The 23,058-nt window shown below is 36.9% G+C and overlaps 1 protein-coding gene across 10 annotated transcripts in view; it reads left to right on the top strand.

Moving 5' to 3' along the window:
• The window catches only part of sash1a (SAM and SH3 domain containing 1a), a 498,818-nt gene that overhangs the window by 406,495 nt on the left and 69,265 nt on the right, over positions 1 to 23,058 (top strand). For 9 of the 10 annotated variants that reach the window (XR_015935367.1, XM_088625126.1, XM_088625125.1 and 6 more), the window contains exons 2-4: positions 4,130 to 4,258; positions 15,244 to 15,294; positions 15,403 to 15,452. Coding sequence is in view for 9 of the 10 variants with exons in the window: in XM_088625126.1 (XP_088481252.1) it covers positions 4,130 to 4,258; positions 15,244 to 15,294; positions 15,403 to 15,452 (230 nt within the window). In the remaining variant the exon portion in view is untranslated. The remainder of the gene's footprint in view (positions 1 to 4,129; positions 4,259 to 15,243; positions 15,295 to 15,402; positions 15,453 to 23,058) is intronic. The other variant, XM_088625130.1, reaches the window with a different exon arrangement.

Below are 23,058 nucleotides of genomic sequence, written 5' to 3'. Positions count from 1 at the left end.
AATGCCACTTGCCTGTAGCCCATAACGAGTAAGGCAGATTTGAGCTTGTGTACTGAAATAATTTATATAAATAATAGGTCTGTAATTCTAAACATACAGTCTGAATTATAGGAATGGTTTAGTTGATGTATTTTGCTGTGATGGCTTCGGTCACTTGAAACATTTGCTAGTCAGCCACGTTTTTCCAACAGCTCTTTTTTGCCACTGGAATTATAATTGTGGCAGTGACTTCTCATTCCAGGAGATGAGAATTTCTTAAGGGTCGGGATACTGGAAACAAGCTATGAATATTTTTTTTTAAATTGAATATTGCATTGGACTCTTTTGCTTTGCAGGTGTTCTGCAGTTCTGCAGGTGGCTAAAATCATGGTTTCTCATGATTTCTGTTAGCCTGTGTAGTTCAGTTAAGATGATGGCTATAAGCAGTTCATTTGGTCAGGACCGGAGATTTTCTATTGAGATTTTTAAAGATTGAAAAAATGATAGTGTTTTTTTAACAGTTTTGTGTGAAAATTCTATATATGCTCGATTTCAAAGTTGGATCGTAAATGTCAATTGAATTTGTGATCAGAGGTATTCTTAAGTCCTTTCATTTTTAATTCGAGGGAGCTCCAGTGCTATATCTGTTGAATGCTTGTGACTAGATCCTCTTTGGAGAGCAGGATTCACTTGTTCTCCCTAACTCCATCATCCGCAATCTAGTTTTATGAAGGGTTAAATTATTATTTAGTCTATTATATATACAAAATACTCAAATTAGTTACTGACTGTATTTGCAATGTAATAGTGGATTTATCATGACCAAAAACAAAGTAATGTTACTGAAACTGTTATTAAAATATTTGCATTTACTTATGTTTTCTGTGGTGCTTAGAAAAAGGCAGTGACTAACAAGATACATAAACAAGCACAGCTACAGTGTTTAACAAACTGTTAATTGTGCACTGAAGTCAGGAATGTGATAAAAATTCCATATTATTGCAGAAAATTTATTTGATGGAACCTAAAACCAACTGTACACTTTTGGAGCTTTCAGCTATGTTATGTTTGATTAGTTGTAAATATTTTTACTTCTGGGTTCCACAGACTTTAGATGAAAAGGAAAATGTACTGTATAAAAGCATAATAATCTAGTTTGTTAAGTTGACTTTTTAGTTTTTTTTTTCATCTCATTGGTTTTGTTTTGTCTTCAGGGAATGCTAAAAGCATTTATTGTGCCAATAACTTAAAAGGCTGTGACAAAGTTTAGAAAAGGCTTTTGACATTTTCATTTCAGGTTATTTTGGTGCATATTAATTTGTTCAACAGGTTTCTTTTCTGAGTAACTAGCAAAGTGTTGTTAAACATTTAAACTTGTTTTTTCCTGGAACATGTGCCACACTTAACAGTTTTGTAGTCTGTATAACACCTGACAAGCAGAACCACGTGGCAGGCTGTGAGCTTGGCTACACATTGCTTTCTTTATAGAATTGCTGACTACACATTAAGCATAGACAGTAGGTCAGAATTATTGCTGGAATGCAAAAATACAACACAATTATCGGTTATTGGAAGGAATACACTTGAAGAAATGTGATGGTCAAGAATGTAAAGAATTTTTAAATATATTTACTTCCTTTGGCTATTCCTAAGTTCTTGATCTGAAGAATTAGAGAAATAAATTTCAGGTTGTACAGTATATTGCAGAATCACATTTGAAGTTTTTTGAGGGTATTACTTCCTATGTCTGCCTGAACATGGAGCTTTGCACAATAAAAGGAACACTATGCAAGTGCAACAAATGAGATGTACAGTGGTGCTATACAGTTTGTGAACCATTTAGAATTTTCTGAATTTCTGCATACATTTGACCTAAAATGTGGTCATCTAAGTAAGTCATAAAAATAGATTAAGATAACCCAAATAAACAAATAACACACAAAAGGATATACTTTTTCATTCAATTACAGATCAAAATTATCCAACATTAAATGTCTTTGTTGGTAAAGTATGTGAACCTATGCTTTCAGTAACTGGTGTGACCTCCCTTGAGCAGCAATGACTTCAACCAAACGTTTACGCTAACTGTTGATCAGTCCCACACATCAGCTTGGAAGAATTTTGGCCCATTCCTCCATACAGAACTGCTTCAACACAGTGATGTTGGTGGGCTTTCTTGCATGAACTCCCCACTTCAGGTCCTGCCACAACATTTCTATTGGATTAAGGTCTGGACTTTGACTCGCCCATTCCAAAACACAAAATTTCTTCTGCTTCAACCATTCTTTGGTAGATTGACTTGTGTTTAAGGCCGTTGTCTTGCTGCAAGACCCACCTTCTGTTGAGCTTCAGTTCACTGACAGATACCCTGATATTCTCCTGTAGGCAGGCCGTCCTGATCCCGTGGCAGCAAAACAGCCCCAAACCATGATACTGCCACCACCATTTTTCATTGTTATGGTTAGGTTCTTATGTTGGAAAGCAGTGTTTGGTTTTCACCAAATTTAACATTTCTCATTTAAGACAAAAAGTTCTATTTCCAACTCATCCGTCCGCAGAACATTCTTCCAGTAGTTTTCTCTCCTCCAAGTGGTCTTTAGCAAACTTTAAATGGGCAACAATGTTCTTCTTGGAGAGTAGTGGCTTCCTCCTTGTCATCCTCCCATGCACACTATTCTTGTTCAGTATTTGCGCCTTGCTCTTGGAGTGATTTTTGTTGGACGACCACTCCTGGGGAGAGTAACAATGATGTTGAATTTTCTCTATTTTTACACTATGTGCCTGACAGTGGATTGGTAAAGCCCAAAGCCTTTTAGAAGTTGTTTTGTAACCTTTTCCAGCCTGATGAGCATCAACAACTCTTTTTCTGAGGTCCTCAGAAATCTCTTTGATCGAGGCATGGCATGCGTTCACAAATCTGTGTGGTGAAGACCAGACTTTGGTAGTGAAGGCTCAGGTTTGTTTTTTAAATAGGGCAGGGCCACCCAAACTCACACCTGATTGTCATCCCTTTGATTGACGCTCCTGACTCAAATTATCCCCTTAACTGAACTGATAATCCTAGAGGTTTTCACATTTTGTGTGTTATTTGTTTTATTGTGTTCTCTTTATCTATTTTCATGACTTGATAATAATAGTAATTGCTTCCACTTATATAGTTACACCCCTACTCTTTTCGAGAAATGCCCTCGGATTTTTAATGACCACAGAGAGTCAGGACCTCGGTTTTACGTCTCATCCGAAGGACGGCGCCTGTTTACAGTATAGTGTACCCGTCACTATACTGGGGCATTAGGACCCACATGGACCGCAGGGTGAGCGCCCCCTGTTGGCCCCACTAACACCTCTTCCAGCAGCAACCTTAGTTTTTCCCAGGATGTATCCCATTCAGGTACTGACCAGGCTCACACTCACTTAGCTTCAGTGGGTTGCCAGTTGTGAGTTGCAGGGTGATATGGCTGCTGGCCATAGTCTGATTTGATCAAATTTTAGGTCAAATTTATGCAGAAATTCAGAACATTCTAAAGGGTCTAAACTTTCTAGCATCAATGTATTAAGTTTTTGGGAAAGAAAAATGAAAACAATTTTGTACGTGTTTAGAAGCTGATTTCTGCTATGCTCTGTTTGCACAGCACATGCAAGAATGTGTCACTTGGTACCTATCAATGGCCGAAGTCAAAGCTGGGGAAGACTCAACAGTGTATGGATAGTGGTCTAGGAGAAATAGTTTGCTTAGCCATTTGGTGATGCAGCAAACAAGGCATTAATTTGCCTTTCAGTATACATTAATGGCACAAAGCTTCTGGCTACATGTGGAAGATAGAGGTTTGTGATATAGCTGGTCATTTGTTTTTTAAGGGCTCTACAAATCTATTCTAGTGGGTAACAGGGATATTTTTTTACAAAGCAAAGGATTAAAGGATGCTAAGCCTACCGTATGTTTAATTAGGCAGGATAAATACTGACAATCCGTATTACTTTGCACCTGTGTCTACATATGTATGCTACCAGCTTTTGCAAACCTGTGGTATACCAATTTTGACTTATGTATTGTTCCATTTAAACTCCAACCCCTTTATTACAGAAAGTTAACTGAATTAGTATAGGATATTTATTAGCTTTTGATCAGTTCCTTCTCTGTCTCTTATAGGATGGTTCTCTGGGAAACATTGATGACCTGGCTCAACAGTACTCCGAGTATTACAATACCTGTTTCAGTGACGTGTGTGAGAGGATGGAAGAGCTGCGCAAACGCAGAGTGTCTCAAGAAATTGACATGGTAAGAGAAGCACTAGTATTCTCTGTCTTCTGTAGCTTAGTGTCCTAAGGCTCATCATCTGGCTGCATGCACAGTACCTTCCATACCTTTCCTTTACTAGTCTGCATTATTTTAAGTGTTCATCAGTATTGGTCTGTTTCACAGTAATTCTGAAAATTGAAATTACCGTTGTATTTGTTAGTCAGATACTTCAAATAAAATCCTATGTCCATATTAACACAAATTATCTTGACATTTGACCTGTTGAATTTAAAGCTTGCTGAAAATCAACACATAAAAATACAGGAAAGAACCAATATGCCCATCTCAATTAGGCCTTAATGAGGGCCTCATTAGACTACTTCCCACTGATGGCTGATATGCAGTGCCCTTTGGCTGTCATTGCATCACCCAGGTGGGTGCCAAACATTGGTGGTGGAGGGGAGTCCCCATTACCTATAGAGAGCTTCAAGTGGAGTGTCCAGAAAAGTACTATATAGTTTTGTAGCTAAGATTATTAAGCAAGAGGGAGCCATATAACATATTGTCTTTAGTGAGGCTGTTTCTCTGACCTACTGTACTGTATGTTACAAAGCCTTCTTTATCATTTTGCCGCTGATTATTGATAGGCACACTACATAGAAATACAGTACTTCTGTTTGGCTGCGATTGACCAATGAGAAAAACATCCAGAAGATTCTTGAAATAAGTCAGACTTCAACAATGTGGCTAGGTAGCATGTTCCAGACAACTACAAGCCTTTGTGCAGAAGTACAAACACCTGTTATCAGGGGGCACTTTAATCCTAATAGATTTAAAGTCTGATTGTAAGATTTCTTTGTTTTATGGTTATTAGTGAAAATATTTTGGAAGAAATTCATTTCCATTCTGATATTGTTCAAACTTTGCTGTTTTTACCAACTGTTAATTCCTGGAGAAATACATGTTAATTGTTTTAAATTATGTTATGCAGTATTTACTTGATTATAATTCTGCACATTCTGAAACATAATGATTGTGAGAGCCTCTTAGGCTGGTTAAATGCATCTAGATTGCATGGATTTTCAAATAGACACACGTCATGGACACAGTAGGCTTTCCTAAACTTAAATGAAGGAAGTGAAACAAATGCCTGTTGCAAAGTGTGTATAGCCAAGATAATGATATAATGAGGCTGGCTAACCATCTATCCAAATACCTGTTGTACAAATTACTGTAAATTAGTGTAATAAAGTCAAATTAAGCAGATTATCTTTTTACTTATCTGCAATCAGCAGCAGTTTGATTTTGTCAAAGCTAAATTGGTCATCTCTCATCCTGTTTCCCATTTCCCCCTTGTCACTGTTCTAGATTAGACAGGGACTCCATATACTATCTGTTTTTTTTATTTTTTGCATATTGCATATTGCCAACCAAGAAGGCTGACTTTTTGGTAGTAGCTTGCAGGTGAAAGAGCTGATGTGAAAAAGTCATGTTCAGCAGACTGCAGCTCTGCTTGAAAGCTCCACATGGCTGTGTATGTAGCACTAATGTGGTCAGCCATGTGAATGCAGTACTAGTTTAGTTTTATGAGGTACAAAGATTGCCTCTTTAAAAGAACAGTTTGCTGTGGTCATTTTTTTATAGTTTTACATGCAGCCTTAGATGGTAAGTGTTGTGAAAGTTTTACATTTTGAGCCCAAAGTTGTGGAGGAACCGGTATTGGCTTCCCAGATTTGACTTAAGACAACTCATTAACATAATAATTTATATTTAACTATGTCATTAACATATAGTGTTTATCTCTGTTTAAGGTCAGTGCTTAGCACAGCTGATGCTAGTTACAAAATAGCAGTAGACTCGCATTTTACACAGTAGTTAGGTTCCTGACATAGCGTGTATACCCCAAATCGTGTATAATCAGAGCACCCTCCTTAGACCTTCCTTTCCCCCTCCCTTAAACAAGTAAAATCAAACATAAGTATATTAGTATGTGTATGTACAATATGTACTCTAAAGTATTATGAAAACAGTAATACAGTGAATACAGTACTGTACAGTATACAAAAATAGATCAAATAAAAGTTAATAATAATAAAATACAAGGAACGCAGCAGATGTATAGCTTTCAAGAGTAGCCTTCTCTCTGTCTCTAATTGCACAAATTAAAGATTCATTCTTGCCATGCATACACTCAACCCTATATTTGTACCAAACTGGTCACTATTATCCCATCCCTTAACTTATTCAAAATCTTTATTTTTAACTCCCAGTTCGGGCACTTTTCTTGACTTGCTTTTCCCCTTCATACATGTTTCTTTCCTGTTCATGCTTGTTTTTTGTTTACAAACCGTATTGAGGGTGTGAATACGGCTTGATATTCTTGATATTGATTGCTTGATATGCATGTTCAAGAAAACACAGATAAAGAAAGCAGCACGATGCTATATTCTCTGTAACTAGTCCCAAAGCATAGTTCAGATGTGTGCATCGCCAGATTCGAATGTGAAATTTCCCACATTTAATTTTTTATTTATTTTTCCATTATCCATTGCTTATACACGAATTTGTGTAAAAATATTTAGTGTAAAATATGCGTCTGCTGTAAATATTGCAAGATGGTTTTTGAACAGTTACTTTTCATGTGATCAGCTGTGAGAAATGTCTTATTTATTCACAGTGATTCCTACTTTAGGATTAGGGACAGAGGTATGGTTTAGGCTGTGGTTCAAGACAAGTTTAAGGTATTTTTACTAATATCCAATTGTCAATGTGTCAATCTTAATTTATAAATTATTTCTGAATGCCATTTGCAATTTGGGATTTTAGTTAAAGGGAAGAAAAGTTTATTTTTCTATGGTTTTGCCACAACTTTTTTTTTTGCTTCAAACTTCTGTTGCAAATTCAGCCATATTTTTTTAAATCACTTGCTGATTTATTACTCTTCAGTGGTCTAAAGCAGAGCAAAAATAATGAAAAATAACTATTCTGTTTTTCTTTTAGTGATACAGCTATCATTATGTAATTGACCCCATTGTTGTTGTTTTATAATTTGCAACTCAAATGTGACCATGAAAAAGTGTTGTATTAAACACTCTCTAAAGAATGTGATTTGTACAGTATGTGGATTGTATCAGAGCCAATTGTTCAGTTTCAAAGCAAACCCCACCTGTTGATGACTTGATGGATGACCTTTGGACCTTCATTGGGTGTATTTATCTAATGGAGAAAACATTAAATCACTGGTCAAGCAACACTTATTTTTTTCCCTGCCTGCAAAATTCCTTGAAGTTCAAAATGAATTTGTAACATTGGATTGTTATACTCCTGTTTTTATCAAAAGTATATCATCTTTGGAATTCATGGAGCTGCAACCTTCAGGCACGCATGTCGTTAGATGATGATGAGCTGGTGTTATTCATGTAGTGTAACTCATAAATCAATGTAAGATCAGGCCCGCCTTAAACATTAACCGCTTCGCATTTCACCAGAACAGAAGTGCCATAGGGGCTACGAGAAATGTAAAGGAAATTAAAAATAAGAATGGGTGGTAGAACTGCAAAATATTAACATGAATGTTCGTGCTAAAAGAAAATCATAATCACACTTTGTAGCTAGAGAACATGATTTGACAAGATATGCTAAGGACAATTGTGTTGGAAGTGCTTTGATTTCCCCCTCATTCTTGTTTAGTACTGTACTAAACTCCGATAGCCATGTCAAATCAACCGATGGAATAATAGATTCAGTTCAAAATATTTGATGATGATGATGTTATCCGGTCAGTTGGATCTGACTCTCGGCGATTCTATAGGCCATCTCTCGCGACGCTTTCCGGTCTTGGACTTTCTCTTTCAGCTGTTCTATGCCTAAGCCAGTGTCCGTTTTGATGGCGTCGAGCCACCGTGTTCTTTGGTGGCCTCGTCTTCTTGTTCCACTGACCATTCCAAGCATTATTGCTTTCTCCAATGAATCTGATTGTATCACGTGACCAAAATAAGTGAGCCGGAGTCTGGTGATCTTTCCCTCAAGCGAAATTTCTGGCTTGATGCGCTCCAGAACCTCTTTATTGGTGACCCTTGCTGTCCATGGTATCCGTAACAGTCTTCTCCAGCACCATAGCTCGAAAGCATCCGTCCTCTTTCAGTCAGCTTTTTTCAGGGTCCATCTTTCACACTCATACATTGATATGGGGAACACAATAGCATGGACCATTTTGCATTTGGTTGTGAGGCTGATGTCTTTGCTCTTCCAGATTTGGTGCATGCTCAGCATCGCACTACGGCCTAATGCAATTCGTCGCCTGATTTCAAAATATTTAAATATACCTATTTCCCGAGTTATGTACATATTTTGTTTCGCAACTTTTACAGAAGCAGGAAACGGAGGAGTCTCCATCTTAGCTGTTGAATTTATATATATGTAAAATGCAAAGGAACAAGTAATAGGTTTATTCCATGCTTCTTCAGGTCCCTCACACCTGAAGAAGGCTTCACAGCCGAAACGTTGTGTTTCTCTCTCCTCTTTTCAGCATTGGATAAACCTGTTACTTGTTGCTTTGCAGACTTCGCATGCTGATGCAGCTACCCACCTAAACTATATATAAAATTACTTTTTGTGATATTGATCATCCCTTATTTTCCCTAGCTGTGTCTGCAAGTGAGGAAGGAGAGACAGGAGAATAGAGCTGCAGTCCACCAGGGTTTATTGTCCTTCCATGGTAGCAACTGTGTGTTCTAATCGCAGGAGGGAGTAGAGAGAAAGAGAGAGAATGCAGCAGGCGCTAGCAGTTCCATGATAAAGGGAAAGAAAGAAAGGTAACTTCCCTGTTTATGAAGGGGAGAACAATGGAAATAAAAAGCTGTAATATAATGTTTATAGAGTACAGTAATAAATCGGAAATACCTTTTAACAAATTTAAATTTCATTACACTGCAATGTAATGTTCAGTAAGTAAACAAATTGAACTGTACAGTAGATGATAAAATGATAAAATTCCTTTTGTACTTCAAAACAATTTTCAATGAAACTAATTAACTATATTTTTAAAATCCTCAAAGGCATTGACAGTGGAATACTTCAGAATCAGCATTGAAACAAACTAAATGACACAAGTGAAAACTATGTGGAAGTACATTTAAAATTGAGAACAGGAAGCACTTCTTACACAAAGGATTGAAGGAGTATGGAACAATGTATTTCTCGGCTTTCATGCTTGGCTTTCGTCAATCGATTGTAACACTACTCTCCAGTCTTTCTTTGGATAAATTTTGGCCTTATTGCCACACATCTACAAAATGATAGTCACCTAAGAAGACAATCCTTTTAAGGATACATCATCCTACTGCCTTTTTTCTGTTGCCTGTTTCAATCTTTGTTTTGTAGTCTTCTCTGTCTTCTGATTTTAAAATATACACCTTTATATAAAAAAGTTGTACAAAGTTATACAGAATAAAAAAATAAATATCAAGCAATATCAAGCAAATTGTAAAAGTTTCAGTTAGAGGTTCCTTCTTTTCTTTACTGTCATTTTGTTTCTCTCCCAACAGTGTTTCACTTTTATCAAGATTTCATAAATGTATTTAATTTTTTTACTTTTAATTTTGTTATCTGAATCTTAAATACTCATGTCAGTTTTTTTAGAATGTCTTAGATGAGCTAAGGCTGAAGTGTGAGTGTTGGTCTGTACTATTATTTCTCCTCGCTAACGATTTAACCCTCCTCTGCAGAACTGACCAGCAGGGGAGTTCTCTAAATTTCACTTATGTTTTCTTTAAATTAAGAGAAGAATCTGCATCTTTGCCTTTTTTGTTGCTGCTATGCATTATTGTGAGATGGAAAAGGTAGTTGTACACAGTCATAACATATTCTAACATGGCAGGTGATGTAGTAGATATCGTCTGAGTAATGGAGTTGCTAGGGACTTATGACACCAGCAACCATGCATTTTAGGGCCTGCAGTGATAATCTGGCCTGCCACAGAGAGGTAAAATTAAATCCATTGTATGAAAAACATTGAGAAGGAAACTTCAAGATATGAAATCTCCATAGCAATAAAACAGTTTTCCCTCTGAGGTATAGTCCATGTTCTCCTGGCTAAAATAGTTTAATATCCTCAAGATCCAACTGTTCTATGTAGAGTGCATTAGACTGAGTCTTATTTATTTTTACCTTCATATTTTTTTAAAGCAACATTTCCTCTGTAGTCAGTGACTCAACAGAGTACTCCCTGTTTTTGCATACTGTTACTCAAGCAGTCTAAGTCTCCAGAAGATGGTTTGAAAGTTTTTGTAATCAAATAGTTCTATACTTCTGGCTCACCATCATCTGGGTCACTGTTTGACCTTTCAAGAAAGTATGGCAATACTGTACATTACATTAATATTTGTTATTTCCTGTTGCTGTCTGTTTTGCTTCAAATAATGTTCCTGACTTAGCATTAAAAATGATACCAAATCATTTACAATGCACCATTAAGAACAAGCTCGAATTACCATGTTGATTTAAGGAATCAATGGGAAAAGTTTTCGATTACTAGTATTGCTACAATCCCATATACCATCTCACATACTGTAGGCCTGTTAGGATAATATAAGGTAAATTACAATTAGTATTGTATTTTTACATTGAGACTATGGGACCCCCCAAAATACTCTAAAACAAAATTCCATAATTTCTTCTTTATAGTAAATATTGGGCTTTAAGTCTGAAAGTTAACTTTGAACAGTGGTCCTGAATGTTTCCATACATGTAAATTTTCACATTTATCAGTTCATTCCAATTTAAAATTCTGTACATTCTCTGATTTGTTTAACTTTCCACAGTAAGAAACTGAAATGGAATAACATCCTGAATTTTTAGTTTTTAGAAGGTTTCTCAGTAATGTATCTGAAAGGCTGAAAAGAACTTGATTCATGCATTGAATTTTTTATGTGTTGTTGTAAGTGTATTTGTAAGTGGATGAATGGTAGTTCATAAAAGAGTAACTGTATTCTCTACAGCAATCAAATGTCTCGTAAAGTGTTAAGTTTCATATAGCAGAAACTATTTCATTGATGCTGAAATGAAATTTCGTTAGGGGCAGAGCGGTGGCACTGTGGCTAAGGATCTGTGCCTATGGCTTGAAGGCTGCCGCTTCAAATCCTGCGGCCCACAGGGGAATCCTACTCCTTTGGGCCCCTGAGCAAGGCCCTTAACCCCAACTGCTCCAGGGGCGCTGTACAATGGCTGATCCTGTGCTCTGACCCCAAGCTTCTCTCTCTGTATGTGTGTCTGTGTCTCATGGAGAGCAAGCTGGGGTATGTGAAAAGATGAATTCCTAATACAAGAAATTGTATATGGCTAATAAAGTGATCTTATCTTATATCTTTAAGAAAAATTTAGCAAAGCTAAATTTTTACTGTTGTTATGCAACGATTGTTATATTTGGTGATGCATATATTTCACATAGGAACAAGTAAAGGTTTATTCCATGCTGAAAAGAAAAGAAAGGAAACACAACCTTTTGGATGTGGAACAATCCTCGGGTGTGTGGGGTGTGGTGTCGCCGGGGGAAAAGCCGGTGTAAAAGGGATGTTGCACCACACCAATCTTCTCCGTTTCTTTGTCCGTATGTTTTCCAATTCCGGTCCATAATCTGTCTCCAGTAACCTTAAACAATCCAAATTCCAAAGTCTGTATGTCCACACAAATCCGTACCGTAACCAAATCGTAATCCGTAAACCATAGTCGTAAACCGTAGTCCGTTGTTCCTTAATCACAACAACCACAATCCTAATCCTCTTCTTCCTCCAAAACGCATTCACCTTATCGGCTTCTGCCCTGGTTCACCGCTTCTGGGGCATTTATATTCTGTTTCCTGATGTTGCTCAGCTGAGTCTCATTGTTTCGCTGCATAGGCCTTTTCCAACAGTGGGTCAGCTGGTTCTCCTTGGCGGCCATCTTGCTCAGGTCTATATCGGGTATATTAAGTGTTTCGTTCCGGAAATACCGGTTATAAATGACCTGTCCCCTGGTCCTCTTACAGGGGTATATTTCACATTTGCAATATTTTATAATATAGGATCAAAAATTCATTTAGTACAAATCTTATATTTGAGTACTGTAGATAGTTTCTTAGACTTGATAATGTTATAAGAAGCTATGGATAAAAATGCAGAATGCTGGAATTGTGTGCATTTAAAAAAAGGGTTAATTTTTAAAAATAAATTAATAAGTGATGTACAAAAGGTTCAGTGTAGTAACAGGTAACACGATAGAAGGAAGAGGACAAAGAAACAACTAAGATGCATGATTACCTAGTACCTTATCGGCCTTGTAATCTGCTTGGAATAAGTTCGCAAAAAATACCTTCTACAGTCCTCTTGTATAGTCACTTATGCTCAGTGGTCCTTGCTTCCTTGGTGTCTTGCCCGCTTGAAAACTGGCTCTGACTTTGCTCCCAGGTGTGTCTGACGCACATTATCACTCCCTCCTAAATTCAGCCGGGTTCTCTCTGGATATATATATATGTATATATATGTATATGGGCATATGTATTTTTTTCCTTAAATCCGAGTATTTTGGGTCAAACACATGGAATCAGTCGAACTTTTCTTCTTCTCAATGTAATTTATATGTTTATAAAATTGAAATCTATATGTTGTACAAAAGGCCTTCAATGCTCCTCTGTGAACTCTGGAAGCTCTAACTTAATTTATAGCATGTGTGTGTTGTGAATATATCTTACGCTGTCCTTTCATACAAAACTACATGCCCAGAGACAAATGATGCGCTAGTGTCTAAAAGACACTTTAAAAAGTGGCAGGTAATGTTTGGGGACTTTTGGAAATAATTAAATATTTAAATTGAAAACCTAGGTGAAAGCATTGTTAGGAAAGGCATACATAATGGTCGATTTTGTCCTTTTAGTAATGTCATCATAAATTAATTCTGTGATCTTTAAACTCCTTCCAATGTAAATTAGATTTTTTAAGGACTGAAAGGCAGCTCTTTATGTCACTCAAAATATGAAAATGCATTACCAAAAGCACAATATGTTTAACTGGAGACAAGTGGAATTTGGGAAGCACTACTTTCTTATATGCTGAGTCCAAGTTTAAAATAAAGATAACCCATTAAAATTCCATTTAAGACTTTGTATCTCTGAACAAGATGTGGTAGCGCCAGCAAATTATGACAGTCCTACTCATTGCATTGATATTAAATAGAGAAATCAGAGTAACAAAGAAAACTACTTATAGAAGTTATAAATATGGCAAATCAACTACCTAACACCTAGCTGCTGTAACCTAACAGCAGGCATAATTAAAGTAAATTATAGATATGTATTTTTGCAGTGTTATGCACAAGAAGTAGAAAAGCCCCTTTAGTCAATATTGAAAACCACAATGACAGCTTGTTTGAAGATGATTATTAATAGAAACAATTTAAATAGGATCAGTTATCTTGGTATGTATTTAGTCCTAGGGGTGTGAAAGAATGTGGAGACAGTTCATTTAAGACTCGCTTGGCTTCCTTGAAATTAACTATATAAAAGGTATTTATCCAACAAGTAATTAATTCCACGCTGAAAATATAGAAAGTTGAACTGTAGTTTTTTACTGTTGAGCTTTCTTCAGGTGTGTGTGAGAGAGAAAAGGTCCAATTAGAGGGAGTGTTTTTTGTCACTGGAACCTCTTCAAATATCTGTATCTGTTTTTATGACAATATTATACATGCCAGCAGCCATATCACCCTGCAACTCACAACTGGCAACCCACTGAAGCTAAGCAGGTGTGAGCCTGGTCAGTACCTGGATATGAGACCTCCTGGTTAGTGGGGCCAGCAGGGAGCGCTAACCCTGCGGCTCATGTGGGTCCTAATGCCCCAGTGTAGTGACGGGGACACTATACTGTAAACAGGCTCTGTCCTTCGGATGAGACGTAATTGGCTTAATTACTCTGCTCTCCTCCCCACTGATCGCTGATGTGTGGTGAGGGTTCTGGCACACTGGCTGCTGTCGCATCATCCAGGTGGATGCTGCACATTGGTGGTGGTGGAGGGGAGTCCCCATTGCCTGTAAAGCACTTTGAGTGGAGTGTCCAGAAAAGCGCTATATAAATGTAAGCTATTATTATTTTTATTTGAAAAATGGTGTACATGCCATATTGATATGAGGATTTTAGCCACAAAGCCTTAAAGTGAAGTTTTTAGCACTCATGTAATGTAAGTACTTATAGGGAAAGGTGGTTGCTATGCCTTTCTAAACGATTTCAACCTATTTGGTATTTGGTTAGAATAGTTGTCATTTGTTGAGTCCCTCACAATTCAGCTGAAGCTCTTCATCAGTCACTAAATATTTCTGTCTTGGCCTCTTAAACTACATATTAGCCCACATGGAAAAACAATAGCAGCTGCATTTAAGACGTTCAGTGGGTTAGATTTAGTTTCGAAACTGGAAAACATTTCAACCAAGTATAGCTGTGGAAAAGATAGTTTAAAACATGTTTGGATCTGTTCGTGTGAAACTAAGTTCGTCCTTACTTGCCATGGAAGACAATTATTACATGCCTCAGTCCTCCTTAAACGAACTGGGAAGTTCATTCCAATCAATTATCTAAGGATTTATTGTTTGTTTCTTCAGACCTGCTTACTATGTATGGTTGCTAAGTACTCTTCTTCTGAGCTTTTGTAACTTGAGCTTTTTTCAGGAAAAAATACGTATTTCATGGGCAGAGAATGAAATACTTATTTTTAAGAGAGTTTTATAACTATTAAAAAAAAGACTTGCAGTATGAGGATGGGACTCTGACATGTTTAGATGTTTTTCTTCTTAAATATTTCTGGATTCAGAGACTTTGTACCTTATGTGAATTTCCACACTGCTGAACAATCATCAGCATAGCGAAATGATGGTTTTCAGGAGAGCCACAGACCAGGCCTATTAAAAATACAACCAAGAAGTGTGGTTTCTTTCCCCTAGTTTTTCCCTTGTGATTTTTAAGAGTGGTGTCTCATTAATTATTGGCATTTATCCTGTGTTCTAGGAGAAGGCAGACACGAGCAGCACATTGCTTCAGCTGTGGCCCCAGGTTGAAGTAAGTGTTAGATTTTCAGGATTCCTATTGGGTAATTGGGGCTTCTTTCATGTTAAGGTGTCAGGTGATTAACAGCTGAACGTACTGTGATGCATTGTCTTTCTACAGGAGTCCCAGGACTTCAACAGCACCCTGTCCATGCCTGAGACAGAAAAGAAGTAAGTCTGTGCCTCATGCCAATAGCCTTTCCTTTAGTGAAACAAAGAGGGCAGTGTAAAATAGACCTGAACTACAGCTCCAGAGGTCCTCAAATATTATGGGCAGGTTTCATTTCACATATATGTTGATCTTAGACTGTGTGTATTCTCAGTGGTGCAGAAACATAATGATTTTGTAATGGATAGCCAAGCCTACTTGAAACACATTTTCAAGAGTTTTGTTTTTCTTTGCTTGAGAATATAAAGAAAATTAACATGTTAAATGATTAACATGCATCATAAGATGTGAGAAAAAAAAGCACAAAACAAAAGGTGAAGTTTCTGTCCTTAGCAGATATGTTTCCACACCAACGTATTACAGAATACTATTGAACTATGAATATTTTGCTCATTTTTAATCTAAAACTGGACAGAAAAGAGTCACTGAAGGATTCAGGTTTTCCATGCCTTTGACCCCCCAAGTGGGGCTCCAAACAGCGGAGGAAGAAATGCATCCTGTGGAGTCAGTGTTTAATTTTTTTGTATCGCTTTCTTTTTGAATACCAAGTGACTAAAATGTAACTCATCATCACTTTTTCTTAGTCTTCCTCCATCAGCATGCGGAAACTTTGCTTCATACTTCCTGCTGACCTTGTGTCACGTTTTATAAAACAGCCATTTACAAAGTCCAAACTTCCTTCCGCCTTTTGTCTCTTCATCTAGATGGAGAATCTAAAGTAGGGAAAGAAAACAAACTTCTGACCTGGACCCTTTCCAGCAACACAAACGTGCAAACAACTCACAAAAAGGGACACTTGTAGACTCTGTACACTCATGCATACATTTTTGTAGATACATGTATCACAGACCTTAGAAAGCCTTGAACTGCGACACATTGAAAAGATGCTCTTTTTGTTTTTGGAAATCTCCCACATGAGATGGTCACTAGGGGAACAAACTGTTTCCAATCTCTGCTAGACCTAGACAGTACCAAGTTTTAGTAATCATCATCTTGTCTTCTGGTTACTAGAAATGCATTGGTAAGATAGAGTAAACCAAACAAACCATTATTCCCTTCGGAGCACCAGGAATCATCAATGACAATTTGTGTATTTCATATTATATTCAATGAGGCCAAAAGATGCAGCTTGTACGGTAAGATATCTAAAAATAATTTACTACATTTAATCGGTTTATGTTAGCAGATTTATTTAAACATAGTTCTTCTTAGTATGCCCTCCAGTTCTTTAATTTTCCTGAAGCTTGTCACAGATCTCATGTCAGATTAGGATGAAATAGGTCAGAACATGATAAAGACAAAGTATAAAGTGTTGCGCCTTGGGTAATAAGAGAAAGTATGGCAATAACAGAACATGCCATAACGGTATGGCAAGAAGGGGAGTGGACTTTCAGTAGGTTTTAAAAGAGAGAACTGTGAATTCACAATTGGTGATAGGGAGTTTCTAAAAATGTAGGGGACCAGAAAATAATACTCAGTTACTATTATTTTCCATTGGTTTGTGGTATGTAACTCATGTCTGTGGTATGCCTTTGGTGAGTAGTGCAATGACATTAAAATACTTAACCTGAAAGTTTTATTGTAAATAATTGCAGCACGCAAATCGTAAATTGGCCTTCGCTAAAAAAATATGTATATACATTGTTTGAGAATATGGTGAGGATAGCACTTTTTTTTGCATTGGAGAGGGTCTGCATTGCACGTGGATATTATAGAACAGGTGCAACAAATCGAGGTTCAGTCAGTTTTCTTTGGTTGATTGTGTCATTTTAGGTGAGTACAGATTGAGGAGAATTATTAGAGCACCCCAGAGTGCCAGGGTTTACAGCATATAATTGAATATTCACCAGTTCAGTTGGTCATCAGTCTATTAATGTAACAATTTCATTCTATTGGAAATATCTCTAATTTGTCCCATTGTGAAAATCCAATTCCTTTGCCAGCCATACTGTTGATCACTAGGTAACACAGCTCAGACAAGTCACAGGAACCCACCCTTCCATGAAACCCTTTTGAGAGTTCCCAATTTTCTTGTTTTTTCTGAGTGAGTGAGACCACTTTTGGCTTTCTTGTCTGGAGGGCTTTTCTAGCAAAGTTGCTTTGCTAGGCACATATCCCTTATTTTTGTGAGATGAACATTTTAAAATATATTAACACAATCTAGTACTCTTGTTTTCAAATCTACTTAAATGTGGACTCAGCAGTATATCTTGTGCCTGGTTTTTCTGTACCTGGAGGTTTCAAGAGTGAAGAATAGCCCCAATATGATCAGAATGTTGTTGATGGTATAAGAAAGAAAGATACATAGTTTATGCATCCGAACAACATCTCCTGTCATTGTAAAAGGTCTAACAGCATATAAGAGTACTGTTGGATCTAAAAGCCAAATGGAAAAACAAGAAATCCAAATAAAATCCAGCCACCTTGACTTCTGAATAGCTCATCCTGCCTGTCTTCCTTTTTATATTAAATGTGCTGTGTGAGGACTAACTTAATTGTTCTTCTGAGAATACTGCTGATATTTTTGTACTGGCTTCTGAGCAACGGGAACTCCTTTTTGACGGATGTATTCAAAACCCCTTGGGACAGTTGTGTTTTTCTCACTGGGAGTGCTTAGACAGTGAAATTGAAAGGTGGAAGTGGAATTGATTTTCTGCTGTATTGACAAGAATTTCCATATTGGGGATTTTTTTCAGTACTTGCAAAATTCAAGTTTTTTAATAGTGATTTTAAGACAGTATTTCTTTTATGTTTTTCATTACTATGCTCAGTTTCTAAGCTCTTTAATGTGATTATATACATTTATTTTGTCTTGTAAGAGTATTTCAGGTCTTTGAAATGGCAAGTAATGAACTTAAATCTCAGATTCTGTAAAAAAATAAATAAAATTGTGTGTGAAATTTAATCCTCACAATGTGTGCACTTTTTTATTTCATTTTTTTTTAGAAAGCTGTGATGGGCTCTTACAAGTCACAAATCATGCTCTACACATTTCAAAACAACAACCTACACGTATAAATATCTAAAAGTTCACTTGAGAACACAAGGTTGCATTCAGAAAAATGTATTTAGTGCCAATTTTAGAAATGCGGGCAAAAGCCTTTCCGTAAATGTTTAATTTACAGACTCTGAGATTTATTACTTTTTACAGTATTTTTCTCTTACATGTTGCATTTATATGAAGCTTTTCTCTTTGGTCTAAATCAGTGGTTCTCAAACTGTGGTACGAGTACCAGGAGTGGTACACGGAGCGCCGCCAGCTAGTACGCCCTGGAACTTTGTTGTGTGTGCTGAAAAATCAGGACAGGTTTTCATATTTTCTATTTTAATACGTGACGAATACGCAGTCTACGTACTACGATACATCGCATGCTAATACTTGAGTGGACACAGAGCTACAATGTAATTCTATACCACTCTATAGGAATGCTTGCTACGAACGTAAGTGACCAATTGTATTTAAAAAAAGCTATCTCTAGCAAATGGGGAGATAGGAGAATGTGGAACAGTGCCAATGTTGTAAACGCAGGAATTCATAGAAATGTGTGCTACGAATGCTGGTAATCTTGTGAGCACAGGAAAGCGTGATAGCAAAAATATTTAAGAACTGTTCTAGTTTAATTTGAGAAAAATACACCGAGCGTCTCTGTGTTTCACTCCCATGCGCATGAAATAAAACCTTTCTTAACTCCTGAAACGGAAACGGGGAAAAATGCAAGCTTGCGGATTGCTAAAGCAGGTAAGCCCCACACTATTTTTGAAGAACCTTATTTACTGTTGGTAAAAGAGCTGATACGTATTATGTGTGGAGAAAAAGCTGCTAAACAGCTCAACCTGCTGCCCCCTCTGAAAGACACAGTCACTCATAGAATTACTGAAATGGCGGATGATATCAAAAGTACGCTGATAGAGCGCGTTAAGATGAGCAGATGTTTTTCACTGCAATTAGATGAGTCTGTAGTCGATTTGGCCAATTTGCTCGTTTACGTTAGATACTAGTTTGAGGGTATGTCCCATGAGGACTTTCGGTTCTGTAAGCCGCTACCAACAGGAACTACAGGAAAGCACATATTTCAGCTTCTGAATGAATTTATTGAAGAGAATGGCATGGACTGGATAAAATGTGTCGGAGTTTGTACAGACGGTGCTAGAGCAATGACAAGCCGACACAGCGGTGTAGTTGCATTAATTAGAGAGGTTGCTCCAGATATGAATGGACGCATTGCAACATCCACCGCGAGGCCTTGGCCATCAAGAAAATGCCTGACGATTTAAAATCTGTTAGACTCTGTTGTGAATTGTATCTAGGCTCGAAAAATGAATTCACATCTGCTTTGCTCGACTAAACAGGCTCACTCCTCTCACTGAAATGGTGCTTTTTTATTTGTTATTTGTTCCTGTTTTTTTTTCTGTAAAGCCACCTTTAAAGGTGCTATATCAAATAAAGTTTATTATAATATTTATTATATGTGTATGCACGCTCATGTTGGTCATTGAGAATTTCTTGGGTTCTTATGAGAAGATGACTTGTAGGTGGTACTTGGATGCTTTGGTTGGATTAGGGGTGGTACTTGGTCCAAAAAGTTTGAGAACCACTGGTCTAAATGATCCACATTTTTTTTTTCTATTTGTGCCTGGACTCTGCATGCTTTAACATGTAACAAAATTAAGATTAAACTATACTATAGATTTTTACAGTTGTTTAAAAGTACCTGTTGCAAGTTTTGTTCAGCCTATCTCAAAGCTAATTCTATGTAATTTTAACTTTCAGCTTTTCACAGTTTTTCATGTATTTCTTTTTTAAGGAAGGGGCATAATGTTTCAAACTGTATGCTACATTTGGGAGGAGCTTTCACTGTGCTGGTCTAGCATCTGAATACCATTGGGCTGTGCAAGAAACATTGGGTGCATGATTAAATAGAGCTAAGTACTGCTGTCTGTCCCAAATCCTTTCACTAGCAAAAACACAAGTCGGCATATACAGATGCAGCCATTCAAAATGCGCGGTAAAAACCCGCGGTACGGTAACCTACCCACAAGCCACCGCGGGGCACCGGAGGGTACCGCAGGGCAAGTGATTGGCTGGCCAAAATGACCGACAGGGGCACTCGTGGTGCATTGGTTGGTAGTGCAAAGATTTAATCATTTAATGTCTTTACTGTGCACATTTTAATCCGCTTAGTTTTGAATATTTATATGGATTTTACCACTAAAGGGAAATTTTAGTAGCTGAGCATAAAAAGAAGAGGAGCATAACGCATCTGAAGGTCATAAACGATATTAATTTAAAACATTACTGTATGTATGTAAACTGTACTGTGTATGGCTGGTCTTGGTAGTTTAAAGAAAAAATACACACCAGTCTTCCATTTCTCCCTAAACATTTTAAGCATGAAAGTTTTATGAAACGGTACCCAAATATGCGATTGCTGTATAGAATGAATTTTAATTTAAAAAAAAATATTTAACACGAACATTAAGCAGTTTACATCTTCCGCCTGAGAACAGTCACCCGTTGCTACCCAACGCAGAATGGTGATTGGCTGACACCATCTGACACCCCTCTGATTGGAGAAAAAAGACGTGCTGGTTTGCTATACCAGGAAGAGGATTTCTTTCAATTCTAAACGTGTATTTTAAAAGTTTAAGAAGTAAAAACCTTACAGCGTACACAGATTTCTAAACTGATCAGGATCGTTATCTTTGTCTTATACATAATAATGTTCACCGCTCTGTCCAGCAAATTAATAATAAACTTTATTTTATATAGCTTTTTAAACGAATAAGTAATTAGATTGCTCATAAACCTAATCACTTGCTTTTTCTTTTTATTTAGGCTCAGATTTCAACTATAGATCGTATTATTAATAACCATAATAAGAACCAACCAACAAAAACAACCATATAAACATAATACCAACCAAAAACATAGATAACAACCACAATACAAAATCAAATAATCAAACCATTTTACACTCGCAAAGTCCTCGAATTATCATAATCCCGCCCCTTATGCAAAACCAAACCTTCCTCCCATCCCAGTTTATCCTGTTTATCATAAACAAAATCCACCTCAATTTTCAACATAAAGCATTACACAAAATCAATACCTCAACACTCCATACATAACAACGATAATTCACAAACAGCCAGAACATGTAACTACACATTCCCAAACATACCCAAACATAGCCCCGCCCCTTATGCAAAACCAACATCCCTCCCCTGTTCTCTCTCTCCCCTGGCGGTTGTAATTGTTTTTATTTTCAAATAAATTTTAGCAAAGTCATGTATTTTAAAAATCTTATGGTTTTTCTATTTATGTCTTTATTTAGTGGTTTCATTAGTGACAAAGGCTAAACTTTCTTGGAAAAATGTCTTTTATGTAAACCATTTTTGCTATTAATTCATTCAGGGCTAAAATATGTTCATTGTCTTCTAATGAAGGAAGGGTTCCTTTCGCCGTAGTCGGGAGCCTAGCCTTTAACTAGTAAGTACTGTATTTACTGGGTTTTTGAGGGGGGGGTGTCTTTCGCTGGAAATCTCGCCTCCTACTTTGAAAATACCCGTGAAACCGGTTCAATTCGTCACAGCCAGCACTCCTGCAGAGAGTTGGGTTGTACTTGCAGTGCATACAGTACACGCGTTATGCTCTTCGTTAATGTCTGTGAAGTTTTATTTAATCTCTGAGCCATACTGATTCTTCTGGAAGCCAGTTTCCGCCAGGGAGTAAAAAAAAAAACACACTTTGGTATTCTCTCCAATGCAGTGCAGTTAAAAACATACCTCTGATGCTGCTCCTAAATGAATATCGTTTATGACCATCAGAAGCTTTATGCTCCTTTTCTTTTTTCCAGTGGATTGAACAGGGAGAGGCATTTCATGATGTACTTTTCACTGATGAAACAACAGTGGCTCTGGAACAGTTTTCAACCAAGTCGTTTTATAAAAAGGGGAGATATGTACACGTTACTGAAGCTAAAAGTTTAGCCTTTGTCACTAATGTAAACACTAAATAAAGACATATAGAAATCCCATTTTTAGGATCAGAGTCTTACATGTGGTTATTTCGAAAACGTTTGTACGTGCTCCTTCTTACCATGTTACTGTTTACCGTTACTGACCATATTAAGTTTAAGTGCCTGTGGGCACTTTTCCTGTCCGTGGGGGGTGGACCGTCTTTCATTAGAAGGTTAGTCTGTTCTACTCTGAGAATGTAGAGGCGGTGGGAAGTGCCCGCGGTCATTTAATGAGTATTAAAATCTTAGTTATCTTTCTAGTTCACAGGTTTGCATGCATAATTTAATTTCGAAAGCCACTGAGACATCAGGTACTACTGTTGTATTTATGAAAAAGAAACAAAACAAAAAACATACTAACAACTGTGCCATCCTACTCCTTAGTTAATACATTTTATTCATAAACAGTTAACATTGTTAGCAAAATATTTTGAATTATATTTAACCCTATTTTTTCTTTAGTTTTGTATTTAACTTATTATCTGATAGTCAGACTTAATGTATATTAATGTATATTTGAACAATGAAAATATATTTTTACAAGATTTTACATTAAGCACTTAAAATAAATATGGTTAATAATAGTAAA

This window comes from Lepisosteus platostomus, chromosome 3 (genome assembly GCF_059453375.1).
Source record: "Lepisosteus platostomus isolate fLepPlt1 chromosome 3, fLepPlt1.hap1, whole genome shotgun sequence".
NCBI lineage: Eukaryota > Metazoa > Chordata > Actinopteri > Semionotiformes > Lepisosteidae > Lepisosteus > Lepisosteus platostomus.
This window is presented reverse-complemented; position numbering and strand designations above follow the sequence as displayed.